This window comes from Canis lupus, chromosome 25 (genome assembly GCF_003254725.2).
Source record: "Canis lupus dingo isolate Sandy chromosome 25, ASM325472v2, whole genome shotgun sequence".
In the NCBI taxonomy this organism is placed as follows: domain Eukaryota; kingdom Metazoa; phylum Chordata; class Mammalia; order Carnivora; family Canidae; genus Canis; species Canis lupus.
In genome coordinates this window covers 47,228,386-47,254,941 of record NC_064267.1, presented here as the reverse complement: position 1 = coordinate 47,254,941, position 26,556 = coordinate 47,228,386, and the positions used below count along the sequence as shown (strand labels likewise).

At 48.6% G+C, this 26,556-nt stretch overlaps 1 protein-coding gene across 1 annotated transcript in view; it reads left to right on the top strand.

The window, feature by feature from the left end:
• The window catches only part of ASB18 (ankyrin repeat and SOCS box containing 18), a 61,323-nt gene that overhangs the window by 16,888 nt on the left and 17,879 nt on the right, over positions 1–26,556 (top strand). Inside the window, exons 3-5 of the mRNA XM_025463553.3 lie at positions 1,849–1,968; positions 5,444–5,711; positions 25,487–25,991. Of these exons, the coding sequence (XP_025319338.1) occupies positions 1,849–1,968; positions 5,444–5,711; positions 25,487–25,991 (893 nt within the window). The remainder of the gene's footprint in view (positions 1–1,848; positions 1,969–5,443; positions 5,712–25,486; positions 25,992–26,556) is intronic.

The following is a 26,556-nucleotide window of genomic DNA, read 5'->3' as shown; positions in this document are numbered from 1 at the left end:
AATAACAAGTGTTGGCAAGGATGTGAAAAAAAAAAAAAAAAAACAACCCTGTTGGTGGGAATGCAAATTGGTGCGATCACTGTGGAAAATGGTACAGAGGTTCCTGAAAAAATTAAAAGTAGATTCACCATTTGATCCCGTAATTCCACTACTGGGTATTTACCTAAAGAAAACAAAACCACTAATTCAAGAAGATAAATCCATAGGGCACCTGGATGGCTCAGTTGATTAAGTATCTGCCTTCGGCCCAGGTCATGATCCCAGGGTCCTGGGATTGAGCCCAGAGTTGGGCTCCCTCTGTCCCTCCCCCTGCTTGTTCTCAATCTCTTTCTCCATCTTTCTCTAATAAATAAATAAAATCTTTTTAAAAAAGAAGATATATACACCCTATGTTCATTGCAGCATTATGTACAAAAGATATAGAAGCAACCCAAGTATCCATTGATCGATGAATGTATGAAGAAGATGAGATATATAGATATATAGATATACACACACACACACAATGGGATATTAGCTATAAAAGAAAGTGAAATCTTGCCGTTTGCAGCAACATGGGTGGATTCAGAGGATATAATGCTCAGTGAAATAAGCCAGTTAGAGAAGATAAACACCACATTATTTCATTCATATGTGGAATTTAAGAAACAAAACAAAGAAAAAAAAGACAAACAAAAAAAAAAGACTCCTATATGAAAACAAACTGGTGGTTGCCAGAGGAGAGGTAGGTGGGGGGTGGGTGAAATAGATAAAGGGGATTAAGAGTACACTTACCGTGATGAGCGCTGAGAAATGCACAGAATTATCAAATTATATTATATACTGGAAACTAATATAGCACTGTGTGTTAATTATACTGGAATAAAAAATGAAGCGCCCCCATGAAGCCTTCAATAGACAGTCGTCTGAAACTTGGTAAGGCATCTTGACATGTGGGGAAAGGTAGGGTGAAGCCCACAGGTCTGCGGTAGAACCCCAGCCCCAGCATCCGAGTCCCTGTCCTCAGCCAGCCAAGGGTCCAGGTTACCACCAGAATTCCCTAAGGGAAAAGGGTAGCAGATGGCCAGGAACGAGAGGATTTTTTTTTTTTTTAATTTATTTATGACAGTCACACACACAGAGAGAGAGAGAGAGGCAGAGACACAGGCAGAGGGAGAAGCAGGCTCCATGCACCAGGAGCCCGACATGGGACTCGATCCCGGGTCTCCAGGATCGCGCCCCGGGCCAAAGGCAGGCGCCAAACCGCTGCGCCACCCAGGGATCCCAACGAGAGGATTTTAAATGGAGTTGGGCAAATTTCAAGGACATCAATCCATTGGTTCTTTCACCATCTGCAGGGAGGACCAGATGAGAACCACAGTGACAACACTGTGGTAGGTACTAGAACTCCACGCAGATGGAGAAGCAGGAAAAAAGAAGGCCTGCCCGTTTTCAGGCGTCTGCCCTTGTGTGGAGAGCTGTCTTGGAGATAAACAGATGTGTTTGTCTCTGGAAGTCGAATCTATATAATCACAAAGGGGTGGCTGAGCACTCTGGCCTGTCAGTGGTCACATGATGCTGGTCATATCAAGTAACCAGGATCACATCGGAGCCCGCAGGAGTTATAAATACACCACCACCGAGCCCCAACGGGAGGACAATTGAGTAATGACAATAGAAATAGCTCACGCTCCATAAGACCATCCTTGCCCTTCCTGAAGAACTTCTCTGAAGTCAACGGCATTGCAATGGAGAGATGGTCAGAGCCAGTTAGAGGAGAACTTCAAATCTTTCAGAAGATGGACAAAGAGCCTCAAGCTAGAGCCGGGTCCCCGGTGCTGGAGTACCATGCTGCCTTGGTCACGGGAGACCTGAGCCGTCTGGAGCAGCTCATGAGCCGGTTCTTCCAAGATGCCAACGTGGTGTTTGAGATCAAGAAGGACGAGATGGAGTGGCAGGTGAAATCCCCAGCCACATTTGGACTGTCAGGTACCCGTTGGCCTTTAAAGCTCAGCTATTTATGTGTAGGGAGCTACTAACTAGCTGGACGTGTAACCCTGGTGTGTAGGCTGCTCACACGGGTGCTGCATTTAACCCACGCGAACCAAGGACGTCTATACATGAAATTTGGTTTGTGTGATGCTTTCGACGATGGGATGCGAGAAATCAAATTGGAAAGGCCAAAGTGTGGATGAGAAGTTGCTCATCCGATGCTGGAGGTGCCTCTTGTCAGGGAGCACTGGTTTGGGTGCTGATCCTCCAGTGCCTGCCTCTGGCAGCCGGGGAGGCAGGTCCCCTGGCACGCAGCTCTGTGCTTCTATGAACCTGTGAGCAGCACGGCCACAGCAGGGTGGCTGGGGCCCAGCGAGCGTCAGCAGAGGGACAGCCCTTAGCAGGTGCTCCTCCTGGAACCCAGGGGAGCCTGAGAAGGGAGAGGGAGGGGAAGAAATCAGAGGCCCCCACGTCTGAGTGCATTCTTGCAGCCTGAACTCTCTGCTATGTGCTGGGCCGGCAAGAGACTCCCCCACATCAGGGAGAGAGACACCCTCTTCCCCCACCTGGGAGGAAGAGACTTGGGGACCACCAGGCCAGGGCTTTCTCGGCCGACACTCCACATTGGGCACCCTTCCCCCGGGGTGTCCAGATCCAACACATTTACCAAGAGGGTTCATGTGTTGGAACCCACAGCACCTCTGCCAGCCCAAAAGGATTTGAGACTGTGGTCAGCGGGCCAACCGCCAATGTCCCGTGTCCCATGTGCCTGACTTGTGGGTTCAGACAGGGAAAGAATGCGGAAGGTCGGCTTCCAAAGAACGGACATCATCCTGTTTATACCTACACGGGGGGAAGGAAATAAACCCCAAACTGTCAAAGGACTAAGCAGCCCATAGCAACCAGTGAGGCAGCGGGGGCTTCCTGGAAGGCAAGTGCAGTTCTGGTCTGGGCCACAGCACCCCCCAGCTCAGGGGGTCCCGGAGCCTTTCTGGGCCTCCCCTCCTTCATCTGTCCCAGACAGGGGCACACATTCCTCCAAGGAGCTGGGTGGTGATTCGATCAAGAATGCCAACTGCCTGAATGCTCGAGCAATGTTCATTTTTTTTTAAACACTTGCCTCCCAGCCCTGGACACACTCACCCATGCTCAAATGTTGCAATTTCAGATATGTATTAACGTTAACCCAGGGTTTGAATCCAAAGGCTCCTTCCTTTTTTTCCACCTTACTCTTTCCACCCCTGAGCTCTGCTGGTTTTCTATGGCACGCCGGAACCGCAGAAAGTTGGGGCATGCTGACCAAGGCGGGAAGCCGTTGCTGGGAAGGGGCAGCCCTGAGAGCCAGCGCTGGCCTGTGGCCTCCCTGCAGATGGGGAAGAGAGGGTGGGTGACGCTCGGGATGGCCACATACCATGCTCGTTGCTGCTCCGCCGCCCCACTGTCCCTGCAGATGACCCAAGCAGCAGAAATGACCAAACACTGCTTGGCAGCAGCACTGTCTCTCATCTGAGGATGAGACATCCTGGTGGCCAGTTTCCATTCCCCCTGGAGGGAGCCATGGGCAAGGGGGTACCCTGGCACACCAGGTTCACAGTGCCAGTCTGCCAGCACCTAAGAACATCCAGGAGGGAACACTGGCCCCACCCAGCTCGGGTCCAAGGACAGCGCTGGCACGAGGAGCTGATGTTTAGAGGGATGGGCCACATGGGGAGAATCCTCCGTCCCTGTTCCTCCTGGGCCAGGGAGTGGGGATTATAGGCAGCTGATTCAGGCGTTCTGTTCCAGACAGCTGCCTCACAAGGCAGGTTTTCCTGAAGGCCTTGTGGCAGCTGGTCACCATCTCCCAGGACCTGGACAGGAGGGCTGGCCCTGAGCCATGGCTGAACCCAAGGGCCTCAGAGACCTCTTCTTTCAGTCCATGGGAAGTCCCAGGAATCCAGGGTGGGTGAACAGAGCTACTGGGGTGGGTGCAGTTAGGCTGGGCACGTGGTGTGCAGCTGGGGAAGGGAGCACCTCCTTCCTAGCCCCCCACTCACCAGTAGGTAGACATCCTGGTTCGGGAAAATGAGGACAGTCCAAACCAGGAGCTGGCCCCCGTAGGAATGTAGACCACGGCTGTCACCAGGGACTCTATGCATCCATCCCCCTCCAAATCAGACCTGGGCTTCACTGGGAAGGGGAGAACAAATCCGTGCAGGCCCACATTACCAGGCCCTCCAGCCACCATCATCCAAGGCCAGGACAATAGGCCCCACATCCCCCACCAAGTGCACAACAACCCTCAGGCTGGGCCTTAGGGACTCGGGGCAGGCTGGAACCCCGCACCACATGCAGGTAGGTAATTATGAGTGGTCTTTCAAAACCTGCTCAGCATGGGTCCCAGGAAGGAGGTGGCTTGTAAAAAGGGTCTCCTCTGCAGCTCATTACAGCCATGGTATCGATTCTTCCATCATTATCAGAAGGCATTCCTGCCATGTGAAATCCTGTCCCTTGAAGTGTATTCACCAGGGACTGCTTCCCCCATTTCCACGAGCGCTCCTGGCCGCTAACAACCTTCCACGGGCCTTTTGAAAGCCCAAAGTTTTCAGACAAGTACAATGTATAGCACCTGCTCCATTCATCCACCAAGAAAGAGCAACCCTATACGCGCGCACGCACACACACACACACACACACCCCTAAAAAGCGCAAAGAAACAAACCAGAATTGTGCTGAATGTGGACACCACATCAAAGAGAGCCTCTGAAACCCAGCGCTTCCAAGAGGACTAAACTTTCTAAGGCCTTTCCTTGAGCAACCTTGGTGCGGCGGGTCAGTTTGTTCTGTCTGCTGTCTTCTCCTGTTAATGATAAAGGGATTAAGTTTGGGGTTCAACGGGAGAGAGCCGGATTCCAGAAAAATCCACAGCGCACTTTCCTGCCCCAAGCAGTCCCTAATTCAGAGCCTGGAAAATGTGAATTCCTGGCTTACATTCTCCCGCCATCCACCTGCTGGGCCTCAGATCCCCGTGGAGTCCCCAGTCACCCCTATATTTGGCACCTCTAGCTTCTCCGTACCTTCCAATCCCTCTGGCTCAGTTTCGGCCCTATTAACCTCCCTTTATTCCTTTACTCCCCCTGCCGGCTCCATCTCCCTCTCCTCCGGGTGCCTCTCCTGTGCCGGGTGACTCTTCTCTTCCCATTCCCTACGCTTGGTTTCCCCTCAAGATCTCTCTCTGCCCCTCTCTACCTTTGTCTTCCCACGTCCATCTGCCTGGGGTGGGAGATACATATCCACCTCCCCTTATCTGTGGAACTCCCTGGGTTTCCCTGGGTTTCTTGGTCCCAACCGTCTGCATCTAAGATACCTCTATATAGTCTATGTGCATCTTGATGCATCTACACCCCAACGAGGTGGCTACTTCTAAGAGGTGGTTTCACCCCATTTCGGCCTCAAGGGACCCCCCACTCACTTTACCTCTCCTTTCCCCCAGGCCTCTGGACCCTGGAGTACAAGCGCGAGCTCACCACGCCCCTGTGCATCGCCGCGGCCCGCGGCCACACCACCTGCGTGCAGCACCTGCTCAGCCGCGGCGCGGACCCCGACGCCAGCCCCGGAGGCCGGGGAGCCCTGCACGAGGCCTGCCTGGGGGGCCACACGGCCTGCGCCCAGCTGCTGCTGCAGCACGGCGCCGACCCCGACCTGCTCAGCGCCGAGGGCCTGGCGCCCCTGCACCTGTGCCGCACGGCCGCCTCGCTCGGGTAAGGACACGCGGCGGGGGCCCGGACCCCGGACCCGACCCCGGACCCGACCCCAGAGCCGGCCCCGCCCCGCCCCCAGGCCCTGCGCCCGCGCAGCCCGCAGCCCCGACGCTGCTCCCAGCCTGGGCCGGTCCCCCAGGACCCGGGCACACCCCGCGTCCTCACGCCGCCCAGGATCCGCCCCGGGGCTGTCCTCCCCACCTCCGGACCCCGCCCCCAGGCCCTGTGGCCCGCGCGCCGCAGCCCACCCAACTGGCCCCGCGCCCCGCCCCCACACGCGGGACCCCGCCTGCACCCCCGCCCCGGTGCACCCCAGCCCCGGTCACCCGGCCTGGCCCCGGGCCGCCACCGCCCTTCCTCCCTGCCCCGGCCCCGACCCTGAACCCCGGACCCCGGAACCCGGACCTACGCGAGCCCCAGCCCCTGCCCCGCGACTCAGATCCCGAACCCCTGAGACCCCGGACCCCGACCCCACCGCGCCCCCGGGGAGCACTGGCTCCTCCTCCCCGCGCAGGGCCCGGGACCCCGCGGCCCCCGACCCCCGATCCCCAGACCCTGATCCCCGGACCCCGACCCCGCGGTCCCCGGCCCCAGACCCCAGACCCTGACCCCACCGCGCCCCCGGGGAGCACTGGCTCCTCCTCCCGGTGCAGGTCCCGGACCCCGCGGCGCCCGGACCCCAACCCCTGGACCCCGGACCCCGACCCCACCACGCCCCCGGGGAGCACTGGCTCCTCCTCCCCGCGCAGGGCCCCGGACCCCGCAGTCTCCGGACCCCGCAGTCCCCGACCCCCGGACCCGGTCCCCGACCCCCGGTCCCCGGCCCCCGGCCCCCGGCCCCATCCCCGGCCCCGGCCCCGGCCCCCGGGAGGGTGTAATTAGCGCTTGATTGCGAGCGGGCGGGAGGCGCCACACCGAGGTAATGAGCGCGGTGATCACAGGCCTGCAGATGCCGGCGCTGAAGAATGCTAAAAGGCCACTGGCGGGGTTGGAGGCTGAAAAATTAGGGTTTTTAATGATAATTTTATGCAGAATAATTGTCACAGTGTGACATAAATGGTTAGCTCCTCGGGCGGGGCCTCGGGGTCCCACTGGAAGCCGCGGAGTCTGGGCCGGCCCAGCCCCGTCCTGCAAGCTCTGAGGCCCCGGCAGGGTCTGTCCCCACGGGGCCCCCGGGGGCGCAGGAGGGCGGGGAGGGGCACAGGACTCCTGCATGGGCTTCTCAGCTTGTTGTTGTCATCCTGACACTGCCTAGTCCAGGCCCTGGGGGTTACATTCCCTGGCCTTCTCTCCCTGGGATGAGGATTAAAATAAAATGACATGTTAAGAGCAGGCAGGCAGGGCTACAGGGCTCTGGGTGACCCACCCAAGCAGGGGCACCACCTTCCAGTATCACTTGAGAGGAAACCAGGGACTCAGAAAGGCACGAGGGCCACCGCGTCTTCAGAGTGTCTGAAGGAAACAATATTCTAATATATATATTTTTAAGTAGCTTTGCTCTGCTTTACTGGCATCCCGTAAACTGCACATGTGCACAATCCGGTAAATCTGGAACTACGTAGGCCTTCCTGGAACCATCCCCAGGATCAAGACAGCGCACCCACCCATGCCCATCAGAAGGTCCCCTGCCCCACTGCTCTCTCTCCTTCTCTCCTCTTCCATTATCCCGCCGATCTGCTTTTTGTCGCTATAATTTCCTCTGAATTTGCCAGACTTTTCTGTTTTGCCTGGCTTCGTTCATGGAACGTAATTACTTGGGATTCATCATATTTTTTTCGTGGATCTATGATTCACTCCTTCTCATTGCTCAGTGGAAATACCACCCTTTATGTGCGTGTATCCATGCATATGTTGAAAGACGTTCGATTGTTGCCGGTGGAGGCTATTACAAATAAAGCTGCTATGAAGGTTTGTGAATTAGCCTTTGTGTGGGTGTTTGCTTCCATTTCTCCTGGATGTACACGTAGGATTGGAAGGGCTGGTTCCGTATGGTAGGATTAAAAGATCACCTTTTAAGAAACTGCCAAACTGGTTTCCAAAGTGGTTGTGCAATGTCACGTTCCCACCAACAGGGTTCTGCTGCTTCACATCCTCGGTAGCACTTGGTATGGTCACTCATGTGGTCGTTCTGATGGGTGCGTAGAAGTATAGTATTGTAGTTTTGATCTGAGATTCCTTAATGACAAGTGACGTTGAGCATCTTTTCCTGTACCTATTTGATACCCATAGATCTGCTCTAGTGAAGAGCCTGTTCAAATCTTGTGCCCATGTTTTTCAATTGGGTTGTTTTCTTCTTAAATTTTGAGATTTCTTTATATATTCTGGCTAAAAGTCCCTCCTCAGACATGTAATTTGTTAATATTATCTTCTAATCTATGGATTATATTTCCTTCTCTTAAAAGTGTGTTTTGAAGAACAGCAATTCTTCATGTTGGTGGAATCTAGCTCATCAATTTCTTTTTCTGTTAGGGATTACGTTGGGTTATTATATCTTAAAAAAAAAAAATCTTTGCCTAACCCACCTAAGATCACAAACATTTCCTCCTGTATTTTCCTCTATAAATTTAATAATTGTATATTTTACATCTAAGTCTGTGACCCATTTTTAGTTAATTTCTGGATACGGTATGAGGTATGGATTGAAGCTTTTTTCTTTGCATGTGGATGTCCTATTGTTCCAGCACCACTTGTCAAAAAGCCTTTCCTTTCTCTGCTGAACTGCCTTTGTACTTTTGTCTAAAGTCAACCGACTATATACATGTGTGGATTTCTTTCTGGACTCTCTTGTCATGTACACACAGGACAGGACAAGGTCTGACTGTTTCAACTAGTAAAGACCCAAAAAGCCACCCTTAAATTCAGATCATTTATCACTTACAGACACAGTGAAAAGAGGAAGAGTCAAAGATGCCAACTCCTCATCCCACACACCAGGAAGGACATCTCTAAATGAAAGGGGCTAGATGATTCACAGTATGAGTCGTAGGACATCCAGTGGCCGAGCAGCCAACTATAGACCTCAGCCGAATGGCCTTATAGTCTGCAGCTCTATTCTGAGGAGGCAAGGCAGGAAGTCCCAAACCTCATCAGTACCCAAAAGATGCTGACAAACTATCTCATGATAGGGAGGCAAGTGGCAATGGTCTTACAGCAGCACCTTATAAGATCCCCATCCATAAAGATCACAGGGTGGCCTGCCAAGACTTAGATCAGCAGTGGTTCAAGACTTTTGCTTGCATGGCCTATGTGGATACACGCAAGGTTGCCAGGGCTCCATGACAGAGCCATTCCTTATATTTTTATTCTATTTCATTGATCTATTTGTCAATTTTAACACCAATTCACATTGTATTGAATACTATATAGTTCTATAAAAAAAATTCTTGAAGTCAGGTAGAAGGTCTCAGGCATTGCTCCTTGTCAAAGTTGTTTTGCCTACCCCAGCTCTTTGCATTTCCATATAAATTTTATTTTTTTGTTTTTTTAAAGATTTTATTTATTTATTCGTAAGAGACACACAGAGAGAGAGGCAGAGAGACAGGCAGAGAGAGAAGCAAACTCCCTGTGGGGAACCCGATGTGGGACTCGATCCCAGGTCTCTGGGATCATGCCCTGAGCCGAAGGCAGATGCTCCACCTCTGAGCCATCCAGGTGCCCATCCATATAAATTTTAAAACCAGTTTGTCAATTTCTATTTTTAAAAAAAATCCTGCAGGGCTTTCACCTTGTTAAACTCTCTAATTGTTCTCCTAACTCATTGTGAATTCCATAAGATTTCTATGTAGGCAGCCATGTGATCTTTGAATAAAGTTTTACTTCTTTTTCAATTGATGCATTTTATTCCTTTTTCTGGCTTTATTGCACTGACTAGAACCTCCCGTGCAATGATGAATAGAAGTGGTAAAGAGCAGAAAACTTTTCTTATTCTTGATCTCAGAGGAAAGCATTAAGTTTTTCACCATTAAGTATATTAAACATTGGATTTTATAGATGAACTTTTTCAGATTGAGAGAGCTACTTTCTATTCTTGACTTGCTGAGAGTTTGTATTATGAATGGATATTGAATTTTCTCAAATGCTTTTTCTGCACATTTAGAAATGATCATATGGTGTGGTTTTTTATTCGGTTAATATGATGATTTACAGTGATTGTTTTTCAAATGTTAAACCAACCTTGCCTTCTTGAGATAAACTACACTCCATCTAGAGTATTATCCTTTTTAATAAATTCTTGGGTTTGGATTAGATGGAAAATTTTTTTAATCTTCATTTATGTCCATGAAAGGTATTTGTCCATAATTTTCTTTTCTTGTAATATCTAGCTAGTATAAAAATTGTTATCATTTCATTCTTAAATGTCTAGTAGAATTCATCACTGAAGCTATCTGGGTCTAGAGTTTTCTTTGTGAGAAGGTTTTTAAACTATTGATTCAATTTCTGTAATAGCTATAGTTTGCTACTTGAAATATTTCTTTCTTTTTGAGTGAGCTTTGATAGCTTGTATCTTTCAAGAGACTTAGCTCTTTCATCTACATTGTTGAATTCATTGGCATAAGTTGTTCTCTATTATCCTTTTAATCTGTAGAATCTAGAGTAGTATCACCACTCTCATTCATATTCAAATTCATTATATTGTTTCCTTTATTTTCTTCCCTGATCAGTCTTGCTTTTGATTTTATTGATTTGTTTGTTTGTTTTTATAAATACACAAAGGCTTTATTATACACTTATGTCTAATTGAAATCCGTGTAAACAGTTACATTTAACACATTCTTTATGCACTATACTTGAAAATATAAAACACCAACCTAAAGTGCTTCTCAGATTAAGCCATTTTTTTTCTTTTTTTTTTTCTTTTTTCTTTTTCTTTTTCTTTCTTTCTTTCTTTCTTTTTTTTTTTTTTTTTTTTTTTTGGCTTTCTTTGGCACCGTAATAAAATGAAAAAGAAACGTACGTAAAAAGAAAACCATTAGGTGAAATTTTTAAAAACTTAATTTACCTATCATACTTAACATTCCCAAGTTTTACTGTTTTCCATTTCACTAACCTCCCCTATGGTCTTTATTACCCTCCCTTCTTTGATTTTCTTGAATTTCGTTTGCTCTCCTTTTTCTAATTTCTGAAGATAGAAACTAATGTCATTGATTTGATGATTCTTTTTAATTTTCTAATATAGGCTTTTGGTGCTATATATGTCCCTCTATGTATTACTTTAGCTAAATCCCACAAATTTTAATGTGATATTTTCACTTTTAATCAGTTTTAAATTCTTTCTAATTTCTCTCTTGATTTTTGTCTTTGAATCATAGTTGTGTAGAAGTGTGTTATTTAGTTTTCAAATATTTGGGTATTTTCCAGATATCTAGTATTGATTTCTAATTTAATTGCATGTGATTAGAGAACTTACTTTGTATCACTTTACTCCTTTTAAATTTGAGTCTTATTATCCAAAATATATTTGGTCCTAGCAAGTGTTCTGTGTACACCAGAAAGGAATTTGTATCCTGCAGTTGTTGAGAGGAGTATTCTATAAATGTCAACTGAGTCAAGTTGCCTAATGGTGTTAAGTCTTCTATAACCTGACTGATTTTCTGCCCACTTGATTTACAAATTGTTGAGAGATGTTGAAATCTCTGACTACAATCTTGGATTTGTCTCTCTACAGTTCTATCAGTTTTTGCTTCAAATATTTTGAAGCTTTGTTATTAGGTACATGGATGTTTAGCAGTTATGACCTGTTGAAGAACTGACCTCTATGAAAAGATGTGTTTTTAGATTTTATTTAAAGTCAAGTTAATTAACAGACAATGTAATATTAGTTTCAGGGGTAGTGTTGAGTGATTCATCAGTTGCATATGACACCCAGTAACATTCTTTGCTCTAAAATCTACTTTGCCTTGGCGTACTTGGGTGGCTTAGTTGGTTAAGCATCGGACTCTGCTCAGATTGTGATCTCAGCCACATGTCAGGCTCTGCACTTGGTGTGAAGTCTGCTTGAGATTCTCTCCCCCTCTCCCACTGCCCCTCTCTACCCTGCATGCTCACTCTCTTTCTCTCACTCTTGAATAATCTTTAAAAAATAAAATAAGTAAATTTGAAAAAATAAAATCTACTTAGTCTCATATTAATATATCTAGCCTGATGTGAATATAGATTTCTTCTGAACAGTGTTATCATAGCATATCTTTTTCTAACTGCATTAGTTTGCTATTGCTGCATAACAAACCACCACAGGGGAGCCTGGGCAGCTCAGTCTTTTAAACCCCCAACTCTTGATTTTAGCTCAGGTCTTTATTTCAGGGTCACAAGTTCAAGCCCCATGTTGGGCTCCACACTGAGCATGGAGCCCATTAAAAAAATCACCACAAACTTAGAGACTTGAAACAACACACATTTATTACCTCAAATTTTCTGTGGGTGAAAAGCTTGGGAATGGCTTAGCTCAGTTCTCTACTCCAGAGTCACTCACAAGACTGCAACCAAGACATCACCAAGCCCTGGGGTCTCATCTGAAGGATCAACTGGAAGAGAATCTGCTGCCAAACTCATATGGTCATCAGCAGAATTCAATTCCTTAGGGACTATGGACTGAAGGTCTCCAGGGTTTTTTTTTAAGCTTTATTTATTTATTTTAGAAAAAGAAAGAGAGTGCTTGTGGGTGGACAGAGGAAGACAGAAAATCAAGCAGACTCTCCACTGAGTGAGGAGCCCAACACAGGGCTGCATCTCACAACCCTGAGATCATAATCTGAGCTGAAACCAAGAGTCCAATGCTCAACTGACTGCACCATCCAGGCACCCCTAAAATTCTGTTTCTTCCTGACAACAGTTTGAAGGCCAGCCTCAGTTTGTGTCTTTATATTTAAAGTGGATTTTTTGTAGGCAGCTTAAAATTGGATCTTTTTAAAAAATCCAATCTGAGGGCAGCCAGGGGGCTTAGCAGTTTAGCGCTGCCTTCGGCCCAGGGCGTGATCCTGGAGACCCGGGATCGAGTCCCACGTGGGGCTCCCTGCTTGGAGCCTGCTTCTCCCTCTGCCTGTGTCTCTGCCTCTCTCTGTGTCTGTCATGAATAAATAAAATCCTTTTTTAAAAAAACAATAAAATAAAATAAAATCCAATCTGATAGTCTCTGCCTTTTAATTGGAAGCTTAAAGCATTTACATCTAATGTAATTTTGATATGGCTAGGTTCAAATCGAACATCTTGCTATCTTTGCTATCCATTCTTTGTTCCCTTTATCTTCTTTTTCTCTACCTTCTATATTAATTGAGGTTTTTTTCGTGATTCCATTACATCTCCTTTTTTGGCTTATCCTATACAACATTTTGTTCTGTTATTTTAGTAGTTGCTTTGGTTTATAGTATACATCTTCACTTTGCCAGTCTGCTTTCAAGTAATACTACTACACATAGAGTACAACAATATACCTCCACTTCTCTCCTCCTAGCCTTTGTGCTACTGGTATCACATATTTTACTTCTACGTATAAGTCCCACAATGAATTATCACTGTTTTTGTTCTAATAGTCAATCATCTTTTTTAAGATTTTATTTATTTATTCATGAAAGACACAGAGAGAGGCAGAGACATAGGCAGAGTGAGAAGCAGACTCCCTGCAGGGCCCCCGATACAGGACTTGATCCCAGGACCCTGGGATCATGACTTGAGCCAAAGGCAGACACTCAACCACTGAGCCACCCAGATACCCCTAGTCAATAATCTTTTAAATATACTGAAATAATAAGAAAAAAATTTTTAGGTTTACCCAGGGAGTTCCTATTTCCTATTTCTAATTTATTTCATCCTTTTTGAAAATCAAAGATTTAATCTAGTATCATTTTCCTTCTGCTTGAAGGGCTTTCTTTAATATTTTTTACAGTGAAGATATGCTGGTGATGAATCCTTTCAGGGTCTGTATATTTGAAAAAGTCTTTATTTCACCTGAGTGTTTGAAAGGTGCTTTGTTAGGTAGAGAATTCTGAGTTGGCAGAGTTTTTTTCTTTTGGTGTTTTAGACATAACTCCACTGTCTTTCAACTTGCTTTTTTTTTTTAAATGAGAAATCTACTGTCTTCTTTATCTTTGTTCTTTTGTAATAATGTCCTCTTCCTAGCTTAAATCTTTTCTCCTTATCACTGATTATAAGCAATTGGATAATAATGTATTTCAATGTCATGTTTCTTGTCCTTGAGATTCAGAGGGTTTCTTCGATCTGTAGGCTCATACTTTTCACCAAATTTGGAAACGTTTTGGCAAATATTTCATCACATTTTTTCTGTATGATCCCCTCTTCTCTTATAGGAACCCTAATTACACGTATATGACACCATTTGACCTTGCTCCACAGGCTCACTGATGCTCTGTTCATTTTTTTCTTCTATAATTAGTTTATCTTTTGTTCTAAAATACCTGCTCTACCATTATTCCCATCCAGTGTATTTTCCATCTCAGACATGGTTTTCAACTTTAGAAGACCAACACATTTACTTAATATGTTCTCTTTCCTCTAGCTTCCCAAACATGAAAATCGATGTAATAAGTGTTTTACCTATCCACTAATTCTATCATCTAGGTCAGTTTTAATTGACTGAGTTTTTTTTTTTCTTTGTTTATTTCACCGGGTGCTGGATATTTTTGTATCCCTATCCATATTCTTGATCTCTTCTCTGGAATGTAAAATTACTTTGAAATACTTTATAATCTTTTTGGGTCTTGCTTTAAAAGTTTGTTAGGCAGGAGCAGAGCAGTATTTAGTCTAAGATTAATTTTTTCCCCACTACTGAGACAACACCCTTCTTAGTACTGTAACCCATGACCCATTATTTTTTTTCATATATATAGAAATATATTTATGGTGATTCTAGGGGATTCGATAAATAATAAATCCCTAACATGTATACCTAATTCTCCATATGTGTGTTGTTGTCAGGTTTTTTAAAGAATGTCAGGGGGCTTTTTTGGGTATATATTTTTATTGGAGTTCGATTTGCCCACATATAGCATAACACCCAGTGCTCATCCCGTCAAGTGCCCCCCTCAGTGCCCGTCATCCAAGCACCCCATCCCCCCGCCCACCTCCCCTTCCACTACCCCTTGATCATTTCCCAGAGTTAGGTGTCTCTCATGTTCTGTCTCCCTCACTGATATTTCCCACTCATTTTCTCTCCTTTCCCCTTTATTCCCTTTCACTATTTTTTATATTCCCCAAATGAATGAGACCATATAATGTTTGTCCTTCTCTGATTGACTTACTTCACTCAGCATAAAACCCTCCAGTTCCATCCACATTGAAGCAAATGGTGGGTATTTGTCCTTTCTAATGGCTGAGGAATATCCCATTGTATACATATACCACATCTTCTTTATCCATTCATCTTTCAGTGGACACCAAGGCTCCTTCCACAGTTTGGCTATTGTGGACACTGCTGCTATAAACGTTGGGGTGCAGGTGTCCTCATGGCCCATTATTTATGAGGTTTTACACTCTGGTTGATGAGGACAGGCACTATTCCTGAACCTGAACATATTATGGGCATGATTCCCTCTAATCCTTTTGGGGGGGGGCTATTCCTCCAGTCGACCAGTTCCCTCACACATATGCACTAATCAGTACTCAAATGCATACTCAAGGGGACCCTCTGGAAAGTTCTTTCTCTGTAACTACACTCTCTGCCCAGTATTTCACCTTGCCAACACTACGTGCCTTGGCCTCCCCAGAATCCTAGATCCACCTCCTCAATTCTGGGAGTCCACTGGGCTCTGTCTGGGATCCCCTCATGAGCCCCAGTCTAGGAGCGCAGAGGCCCTTTGAGAAGTCAAGCAATTCAGTGTTTACCAATCATGTTGCTAAGTTCAAACCTTGTGATCCATTTTTATCTTCAGCTGCAGGCATTCTCCACTTCCTAGCTTAACTTTAGGGGAAGCTGAGTGAGGGGCAGTTGGAAATTCTCTGTGCTACCTTTGTAACTCTTCTATAAATCTAAAATAGTTTTAAAATAAAAAGAGTTTTTAAAACTGAGTCAGCTTCTCACACCTTAGGCTCCAACCTCCCACTTTACAACATCAGAAAAATATTGCTTTTTACTAAGAAGTGAGATAGAAACACCTACTCAGAGTACAAATTATTGTGAATCCCATCAATAGCTCTTCCAATAAGCCAACAAGCTCACATTTGGATATCATGAAGAGCTGAGGTATATGCAGACCATTAGAGCCACAGCTTATACACTGTGTGATTGAAAGTAACTTCCTGGCTTGAGTTAGTTTTTCAGAAATCATACAAGTCCAGAACATTTCTTAATAAGGACTTTTAAAGTGCCTTTGTATTAATGTGGAGCTTTTTAAATCTCTTGTCTTTTGTCTTCCTCTTTATCCTCCTCCTCCTCTTTTTCTCATTTCTCTCCTGCCTCTACGTGTCTCTCTATGTGAATCTTTCTCCCTGGTGAATTCATTTGACAGTCTTGACTTATTTAAATCCTGGTGATTGGGGGAAAGTTTGAGATAAGTGATGAATATACCAGAAGTTCAGGCAGAACCATGCAACAGCTGACTTAGAATCCCTTCGATATCAATGATTATAATGGGAAATGCTGGCAGATTCCATTGAACACCTCTACAATAACATAGCCAACTACCTTGAAGGATAAAAAGGTAATAGATGTCAGAAAGGGCTTGGGGTTTCGACCACAGCTTTTCAGCTCTAAAGAGTCCCCCTAAAGTTAGACTCCGAGGAGGTCTGGCTTCAGGTAGTATAAACATATTATCACTTTGACAAGAAAGAGCTACTTTCTCCAGAATCTTTTTATACATAGTAGATTTTAGGTCATCCTTAATTTTTTTACCGTACAGTAGAGAGGGGGTCGTTGACCTACATACAGAGCCATTTCATTTTCTTACTCTTGATGACAATGGTCTCCACACCTAGGGACCCACTTCTGCTCCAACCCCTTTTAGTCAGCAATTCACCATGGGTGCAGGACTTTAAAACCTTTGAGTCTCTGAGTTCCTGGGATTAAAAAAGAAAAATTATCTGTGCTTCCTTCCAACCAGCAAGCTTCAGAATTCAGAATTCAACACACAAAAAGGGATATCGAAGCTTTAATCTAGGAGCCTTTTGAAGAGATTTTCCCAAAAAGAAAAGTTCCAGTAAAGTTACTCTCTTCACGTTAGTAGCCTGCATGTCAGCCTCGCCCTATTTATTATCAGACTCCTCTCCTTGACCCTTTTTTAAATTCTGAAATAATTAAAATGAGAAAAGAATTAGGAAAGTCCTGATTCTTTTTTTCATCTAAAGTTATCTTGACTTAAACAGAAGTGAGGAGGACTCGCTTCCTTCATGAACATATTTGTAAAAAGCGTGCGTGCATGTTTACTTTTTTTTGGCCCCAGGTAGGTTCATTGAACTTGATAAAAAAAAAAAAATCATAAGCCAGCATTGAACCTGTGAAAGCAGCTAATTACCTTAAAAATCGTTGAAGAAAGTCATGAGACAATGCTTTTCTAGCTCAGACCAGGCAGGCTGAAATCTGAGCAGAGAGAACGTGGGTATTACTTTTCTTTCCTGAGGCAAGAAAGGCACTTTCTGCTCAGGTTCAAGCATGGATAACTGTTCAAAGTACTCACACCAGCCCCAAAAGTCTCCACCGGATAACAGGAAGAAATACCTACCTGTACAAGGTGCCAGGCTCACAGGCATTGATACATCATCCAGAAAACTGTCTGCTCTTTCCACACCCTAGATGAGTGAGTGATTTATAGAGGGGAAAAAACATGGCCTGACCCAAAAGGAATTATGAGGCATCATAAGGATACTAAAGAGCAAGGTGTCAGAAAGCAAGGTGTCACCCCATCGAGTGGTCTGATTCTGTGCAGAACATCACCCATTCCTGAGCACTTGCAACTGTCTTACTGCCTACAGTCCTCCAGCAGACCTGCAAGGCACGGTTATCCCCAGTCTACAGATCAGGAAACTAAGGCTCATCGAGGGCCCGCGTTTTGCTAGTGAGGTGGCACACAGTGGAAATTGTCAAAAGCCAAGTCTTGTTATAAAGACAAGTGCTGAACGATGACCTCTCCCTGGTTCACTTAAGTTCTCTTCAAAAACTGTGTATAGTCCGGAAGTAGCTCTGTTCACCTCTAGCCACCACCTTTCAGACTAGTTCCATCACAAGTTTATGCCCCCTCCTTGACCCTGGATGGCCTCTCAGGCGTATTTGTCAGCTTTCTGGTCACTTGTCAAGTCCTATTTGAACATCTACAACTCATTGTCAGGAATGAAAAGAGGTAATGCAGGCCAAATCAAACCTTTACCCTCTGGGCAAAAGCCTTGATCAAACACTTCAAGAAAGACATACAAATGGCCAATAAGCCAATGAAGAGGTGCTCAACATCATTAGTCATCTGGGAGATGCAAATTCAAACCACAAAGAAAAACTTACTCTTTCACACCCAATAGAATGGCTAAAGTCAAAAACGCTGACAAATACTGAACTTTGGCAAGAATGCAGAACTCTTGTACGTTGTTGCTGGGAGGGCATAATAAAAAATGTTTGGCAGTTTCTTTTAAAGTTAAATATACACCTGCCAGCAATTCTACTCCTAGATATTTACCCGAGAGAAATCAGAAAATATGTCCTCAAGAAAACCTACACAATGATGTTCATAGCAGCTCTATTCACAAGAGCCAAAAACCAGAAATACCCAAATACCCGTCCATATCAGTAGAGGAGGGAATTTGAAAGTCGTAGTATGTCCATTCAATTAAATATGACTCGGAAATAAAAACGAATGTTACACATGCAACAATAGGATGAATATTGGAGGCATCATGCGGAGCAAAAGAAGTCAGACACCAAAACGGAGAAAATTCTAGAAAAGACAAGACTCAACCATGAGAGAAATCAGAAACCAGGTTGCCTGTGGGGGGTGATGACTTAAGGCAAACACAACGGAACTTCTTGGAGAGATAGAAATACTCTACGTCTTGGGGGGGCCTGGGTGGCTCAGTCCGTTAAGCATCTATCTTCAGCTCAGGTCGTGATCTCAGGGTCCTGGGATGGAGGCCCTGCTCAGTGGGGAGCCTGCTTCCCCCCCTTCCTTCTGCCCCTCCTTCCTGCTTGCTTGCACAAACATGCACACACTGTCTCTCTCTCTCTCTCTCTCTCTCTCAAATGAATAAATAATCTTAAAAAAAAAAAGAAATATTCTACGTCTTGATTGAGACGTTACACAGGTGTATTCCTTTGTCAATATGTATAGAACTGTAGTCTTACGACCTGTGCATTCCTCTGTATGCAAAGTTTCCCTCACCTTAAAAATCCATCCATACATGCATTCGTGCGTATATATACACACACACACATAAAACTTTTCTCTCATCCGATTCAAAGTTCTCCCACCTTATTCCTACCCCTCCTTAAAAGGGGAGTTGAGTCTTTTCCTTCTTCTTTTGCCTATTCTTCATTCTGCTCATCATTCTGATGTTTCTGGGCCTTCCTCCTCATCCAGTGTATTGGGACCAGGGGAGGAGAGAGAGGTTGTCCATTTCTTGTTGAGGAAGGGACACAAGTGAAGCTTCTAGAAAGTCAGACACTGCTGCAGGGGCAAGGGAGGCAAACAGTGGAACTGACGTCCCACTGTGCTCCTTCAATCATTTCTGTTTGCCAAGATGCAGGGTTTCGCTTGCAATCTGGGGAGAATTTGCCCAAAATATCATCACAGCCACAACCATCGATCACTTCAGAAAAAAACTGAAGTGGTGGCCATAGCTCCAAGAGAAACCATAAGGATGGGAATGGCCGGCCGATCTCTCTCTCAATCTTCCCCCTACCCTTAAGGATTTGTCCGTTCACATCAGCCATTTCGATTGTAAACACTTATGCCTGTTAGTCTCACAGCTTAGCATCCCTGAAGAAAGAGAAGAAACCACAGAACAGAAAGGGGCGGGTGGCAGGTCCCCGAAGGAGAGCCTCAGCAGAAGGTCCAGGGAAATAAAGTGGAACTGCTCTTCCATCAAAGTCTTGGGGCAGTGGCTTCCCCGTCCTTCATTCGGAGCCAGCTGGGGAGTCTAACCCCGGGAGGGAAATCCCTTGCAAGGGCTTCATTAGAAAACACGGCTCTATTTTCCTCCCAAGTCTCTTCCCCGTGGCCCCTGCCCCCCACAGGCTGGCACTCGCCCAGCGCTCAGACGGTGGCTCCCACCCCCTTCCCACGGACCTGGCCTTGGGGGTCCGGCCACCCTACCCTGGGGACGTGTCTCCAGCCCATCAGCCTGCATGTCAGCTGTAAGGAGGAAACATAGCAGCAATGATGATCCAACCAGACTGGTTCATAACACTCACCGCGCACATCATCTGGTGTGAAACCCCCTCTGCCTGTCAGCAGTCGTGGGCAGCAGTCGTGTAAGGAGGACGGTGAAGGGCACCGGGATTGTCCGAGGGCTCCGGCGGCCCCCGGCGATAGGAAACGCTGCTCAGGAGGCAGATGCTTAACACACCAGCGAAGTGCCTAGAAGCCCTGTCTCCCCGCGAGGAAGATTAAGTGATGTTTCTGAATCTTGAATTTCACGTGATTTTGGAGAGTGCCTCCTCTTTGTCGCATCGCTCCTTCGGTCCGGTGTCGGGGGGTGGCTGGACCATGCTATTATCCAGTGACGACTGGAGTTCACATCCCAAGCCGGATGTGCTGGCTGTGGGTGGGCTCACCGTCATCACCCACGTCCCTACCCTCGAGATCATCGCCCAAACCTCAAAAACTGAGTCCAGCTGGGGAGAATGAGATCTCGCGTGCAGAGGTGCTAGCACGCCTGGGTGAGAAGCAGGCTGCTGTCCCCGCCCCGCAGCACCAAGTCCACAAGGCCGATGACCTCCCTCGCCTTGTCCCTCCGTCTGGGTCCTGCCCCAAGTCTGTGTAGAAATTCTCGTGAAGTGCTCAGACAGCACACACTTCTCCCTGCCTTGAGGACAGTACCGTCCACAGCACGCACGGTGTTCCCTTTTACTGAATGAGTGAACGAATGCATGAAGCACTAACAGAAGAGTCCAGAAATAACTTCTGGAAGATGCCTCGCACAGTGCCTGGCACGGAGAGAGTGCCTAACAGATGATACCAGGAGGAAGAGGCAGCCGGCGGGTGGCATGGCTGAGAGCTTCGAGCCAGGGGAGGAAGACTTGGCTCTATGGCTCTTATGCAAGTCACTGGTCTTCTAAGCCTCAATTTTTCCACCCACAAATGCCACCCAGAGTGCAGAGTTGTTGCAAAATCTGCAGATAACATTTTTTAAAAATAAATGTTAAAATCAAGTACTCGGGACCTCTCAGCTCATGTCCAGGGGCTGTGAGATCCCACTTTTGAGGGCCTTGTGTAAACCGAGTAACGAGGAGGAGGGAGGACAGCTCGGATGAAGGGAAGCCTTGAGCAGGCGCTGTCTCACGGGATGCAGGGAGGCTTGGCAGGTGCTGTCAACCGGGACGGAGCGAGTAAACGGCAGGAAAGCCCAAGTACTGGTGTGGACTTCCACACCTGGGAGGTGACCACGCGAGGCCTCAGGGTGGGAGCCGTGTGTGGGACATGGGCTCCCCACTTAGAAATAAGTTAAGATGACGTGAAGTCAACAGCCTTTGATAGGCTCATCTCTACTAACTCCTGCCTTTTGGCTCAAGCTCGTGTTCTATGTATTGTGAACCCCGGGCCCCTGTATGGGCCTGTCCCCACGATCAAAGACGGCGATGAGGAATGGGGGGTGTTAGTGTTTGCCCAAGCTGCTTTGTATCGGAAGCCGTTCAGACAGCACAGTGTCTCCTTAATCCCTGCAAGATAGAGACGAGTGGTTCTGACATCGCCTAGGTGGGCTTATACCCCTGGCTCCCCACAGTGATGGCCCCACCCCGGCCCCGGGCCTTCCTGATTCGCCCGTCAGGAGAGTAGGAAACCTGCTCCCCGAAGCTGCCCCGAAGGAAAGGACTCAGCCGAAGCCGCCGAGTGGCCCACACAGTCCAGCAAAAGCTCGGGTGGTGCTTTCCTCGCTGGGCCATTTCTTCTTCCACCCGAGACACTGAATCCACAGGCCAGGTCCGGGAGGTGCCCCAAGACTGTCATCACTTACCGCTCCGCTTCTCACGGCCCCTGCCCGCTCTTTCAGGTTCTCCTTCTCGGAGGTACTGGCCATACATACTTTCTGAGATGGTGGCTTGCACCTGGACAGAGAGCCATGGAAACTTGGAGCACGTTCTGGGGACCTGGAAAGCTCAGCTGACGTTCTTAAAATCCACAAACTGCTGCGGCCGGCGGGGGATGGGTTTGTGATAGTGGGCCTCTCTAGATGTTCCCTTCTCTAACGCCGATTCATTATGGAAATTTTGAAAATACAGGCAAGGAAAGAGGACATAAAAGCACCCCTCACCCCATCATCCATAGGTAAACACATTGGCCTGTATGCTCCTGGGCTTGCTTTCTCTCCGTGCCTGTATGTGTCTGCTGTTTTTTTCTTTTTTAAGAAAAACAAGGCTGTTCACTGCTGTTTTGTACCTAATCTTTTCACATAACCACCGCAAATAGCTTTCCATGCCATTAAACAGGCTCCCACACCTTCATTTTTGATGACTGCCCAGTGTGAGCCACCAGACATCTGCCTCCCTCAATTGTTTGTGTTAGTTCTCTCACACCTGTGGTCTGCGACTTACATCATTACCTGCTCGAAGGAAGTGCCAAGGCTTAGCCAATTAGAAGCTCTTCATTAAAAACGAAAAAGGGCACCTGCAGCCCTCCAGAGGGTGGGTGGGTGCCCTGGTTCTTCTGAAGGGTATGCCTGTTGCAAACAGCAACCCGGCCATCAGCCAGTTAGGCTCTGGACGTGCAAAAGAGCCCGATTGTATTTCCCGGGGGACTTCTTTGGAGAGGCGGGGCTGCTTTAAAAAAAAAAATAGGAGAAGGAAATGTTTTGTGATTGTTTGTGAGCACACACAGGCTCAGCGGCAAAATGAGACAGAACCCTTGATTTCTAACCTCCTGCTGCACTGCTCGAAATGCCTCCCAGAGAGGCAAAGAGGAAGCTGCTCTGAAGCACTCTGATTGTAAAATTTGCATCCTCTCTTAGCTGGTTATTGTCCCAAAGGACATTTCACATCCAATTGTACTTGTTTGTAAAGATTTTTCACCCAAGACAGACCACTTCTCCAGATACTGCTGATAGGGAGGCTGGAGAAATAGACAGGATTTAAAATACTGGGAGTCCCGGGGTAGAAATACGAATGGATTTAAGGACACCAACTTCCAGCCTGGAAAGTGGGTGATCTCGTTCGGAGCCCGGCCAGGTAAATAACAGGAGAAACAGCAGCAGCCCGGAGGAGAGCTTGAAAGATGTTCATTAACGAGCTGCGTTCGTGCAACGTGCTTTCAGGGAATACAAATTGTGGGCTAGCTCTGCCGCGGGCACCAAGCACAGAGATGAAAAAAAAACAAAAACATTTCAACACTCAAGGAGCCACCAGTCTTAGGAGTCAGATGTGCTAATGAACATTTGAAACATGGTGTGATAAATGCTATGCCCGGGCACTTAATGCCCGAATATGACCATACAGAGGTGTGACCCTCTGCTGGCGGCACTGGGAAGGCGTCAGAGGGGAAGAAGAGGGGAAGTGAGGAATGCATGCGTGGTGAGATGGGGTGCAGCACCCCAGGAAGAGCAGCATGCCAAAGCCGTGAGGGCACGACACAGCAGGTGTGTTCTAAGAACGACACATAGGCAGGATAGAAGCACAGGATAGAGCGCCAGGAAATAAAGGTGAGGCCCAGGGGAGCTGGGGCAGGCCGCATCCTGGGTCTGGAGGCGGGGAGAGGGGCTGGGGGAGAGGAGCCGAGCTTTCTGCAGTGGGCAGGAGGAGCCCTTGGCTTTTCAGCTGGCGCATGTGTGATTCAGGCTGGAAAGGCTCTTTCCGGGTGGTATGGAGCGTGTTGGATGGGAGCAGGGGGCAGAGTAGGAATCTGGCTCGGGCTCAGGCAAGAAATGGTGTGGGCCGTGGAACGCCTGGGTGGCTCAGTGGTTATGCGTCTGCCTTTGGTTCAGGGTGTGAACCCGGGTCCTGGGGTCGAGTCCTACATCGAGCTCTCCACAGGGAGCCTGCTTCTCCCTCTGCTTGTGTCTTTGCCTGTGTCTCTCATGAATAAATAAATAAAATCTTTTTTGAAAAAGGAAATGATGTGGGCCTTAAGGGCAGTGCCAGTGGGAGCAGAGGGAGGAAGCCACCCCAGTGATGCTTAAGGAGGTGGAGTCCACGGCGCTGGGTGGCCAGTTGAAATGCAGAGCAGCTGGGTGACAAGGAAAAGGCAAAGAACAGAGCAAGACCCCCTCCCCACGTCCCCGGCCCGCCGAGGCAGGACAGGACTACATCTGGGGCCAGACCATCAAGAGGGCTTCCTTCCTAGACATATGGGGGAAGGACGGTTGCAGAAACAGATCCTAGTGGGTGTCAGGGTGGACTCGTGGGCAGCAGGCAGGCTGGGTGGCCGCTCCTAAGAGAGCCCGAGGTCTGGATGAAGCAGGACCCCAGGGCTGGCAGAGACGACAGGAGAACTGGACAGGGAGCAGCGGCTGACGACGTTTGGAGTCGCTATCAGAGGGCAAGGAGGGAGGAGCAGGCCTTCATCACTGGACTGTTGGGCGAACCAAATTTCCCGAGGCCATTATTATTATTCCCGAGGAATATATAAATAAAACCTTTATATATATATATATATATATATATATATATATATATATATATATATGAATTTCATTGATTTATTCATGAGAGACGCAGGCTCCTTGCAGGGAGCCAAGAGGCGGGACTTGATCCCGGGTCTCCAGGGTCACAAGCTGGGCCAAAGGCGGCGCTAAACCGCTGAGCCACCCGAGCTGCCCAAATAAAATTTTTTTTTTAATTTTTTTATTGCTGTCCAATTTGCCAACATACAGAATAACACCCAGTGCTCATCCCGTCAAGTGCCCCCCTCAGTGCCCGTCACCCAGTCACCCCCACGGCCCTCCCACCTCCCCTTCCACCACCCCTAGTTCATTTCCCAGAGTTAGGAGTCTCTCATGTTCTGTCTCCCTTTCTGATATTTCCCACTCATTTTTTTCCTTTCCCCTTTATTCCCTTTCACTGTTTTTTATGTTCCCCGAATGAATGAGACCATATAATGTTTGTCCTTCTCGGATTGACTTACTTCACTCAGCATCACACCCTCCAGTTCCACCCACGTCGAAGCCTATGGTGGGTATTTGTCGTTCCTGATGGCTGAGGAATATCCCATGTATATACACAGACCACAGCTTCTCTATCCATCATCTGTCGATGGACACCGAGGCTCCTTCCACAGTGTGGCTACCGTGGACATTGCTGCTATGAACATCGGGGTGCAGGTGTCCCGGCGTTTCCCTGCGTCTGCATCTTTGGGGTCACCCCAGCAGCGCAGTTGCTGGGTTTGCAGGTGCGCTCTCACTGCGCTCTCACCTGCGGCCCCTTAGCCAAGGTTGCGAGCTGCGTCCACCGTCTGTAACCCCGCGGGCGGGGCAGGGGGGCGCACAAGCTCAACGTCGCGCCCCCCCACCCCACCCCCACCCCGCCCCCAGCTCAGCCTGAACCCCCAGGCCCCGCCCTCCAGGGAGCCAAGGGCCCGCAGGGGTGGCGCAGGCGAGGGCGCGGGGAGCGCGCGGGGCTGGTGCGGGAGGGGGGGCGCGCGCGGAGGGGACGCCCCGGGCCCCCACGGTGACCCGCCCCGCCCTCCCCGGCCTCCCCGCAGGTGCGCGCGAGCGCTGCTGGAGCACGGCGCGTGGGTGCACCGCGTGGGCGGCGCGGGCCGGGACACGCCGCTGCACGTGGCGGCGCAGCGCGGCCTGGACGAGCACGCGCGCCTCTACCTGGGCCGCGGCGCGCGCGTGGACGCGAGGAACGGCCGCGGCGAGACGGCCCTGAGCGCGGCGAGCGGGGAGCCCGGGCGGCCCGAGGAGCGCGCGCGCCGCCTGCACCTGTGCGCGCTCCTGCTGCGGCGCGGGGCGGCGGCGGACGCGCGCGACGAGGACGAGCGCAGCCCCCTGCACAAGGCCTGCGGCCACGCGCGCGCGGGGCTGGCGCGCCTCCTGCTGCGCCACGGAGCCGACCCGGGCGCGCTCGACTACGGCGGGGCCTCGCCGCTGGCCCGCGCGCTGCAGGCGGCCGCCTGCGCCCCCGAGGCCGCGCCGCAGCGCACGGTGCAGGCGCTGCTCAACCACGGCTCCCCCACCGTGTGGCCCGACGCCTTCCCCAAGGTAAGAGGGCCCGGGGCGGGCCTGCGGCCTCTCACGCTTTAGGGGGCCCCGCAGCACCCCCGCATCCCGGGGCACTCGTCGGGATGCAGCCCTCCAGGTGCGGCAGGCAGGCGGGGAGCGCATCTCTCCCTGGCTCCCAGGTGAGGCCCAGGCCGCTGGGCTCGGGGCGCACTTGGAGGCTCGGGGACGCCCAGAAGCCCCGAGGCCAGAGTCACTAGGAAGTTCAGTCGCCCCCTTAGCTCCTGCGGTGGAACAGACGGCCCAAGCAGATGACCCTTAATCCCAAGGTCGTGCGCTCCAGCCCCCAGCTTGGGTGTGGCACCTACTTAGATAATAATTTTTTTAAGATGTTTATTTATTCCTTAGAGACACAGAGAGAGAGAATGGCAGAGACACAGGCAGAGGGAGAAGCAGGCTCCATGCAGGGAGCCCGATGCGGGACTCAATCCCAAGACCCCGGGATGATGCCCTGAGCCACCCAGGAGCCCCTTAAAGAATAATTTTTAAAAGAGAAAATTGGTTACCCCGGGGACACCAGGCACTTAGTTGGGTGACATCACGGCTC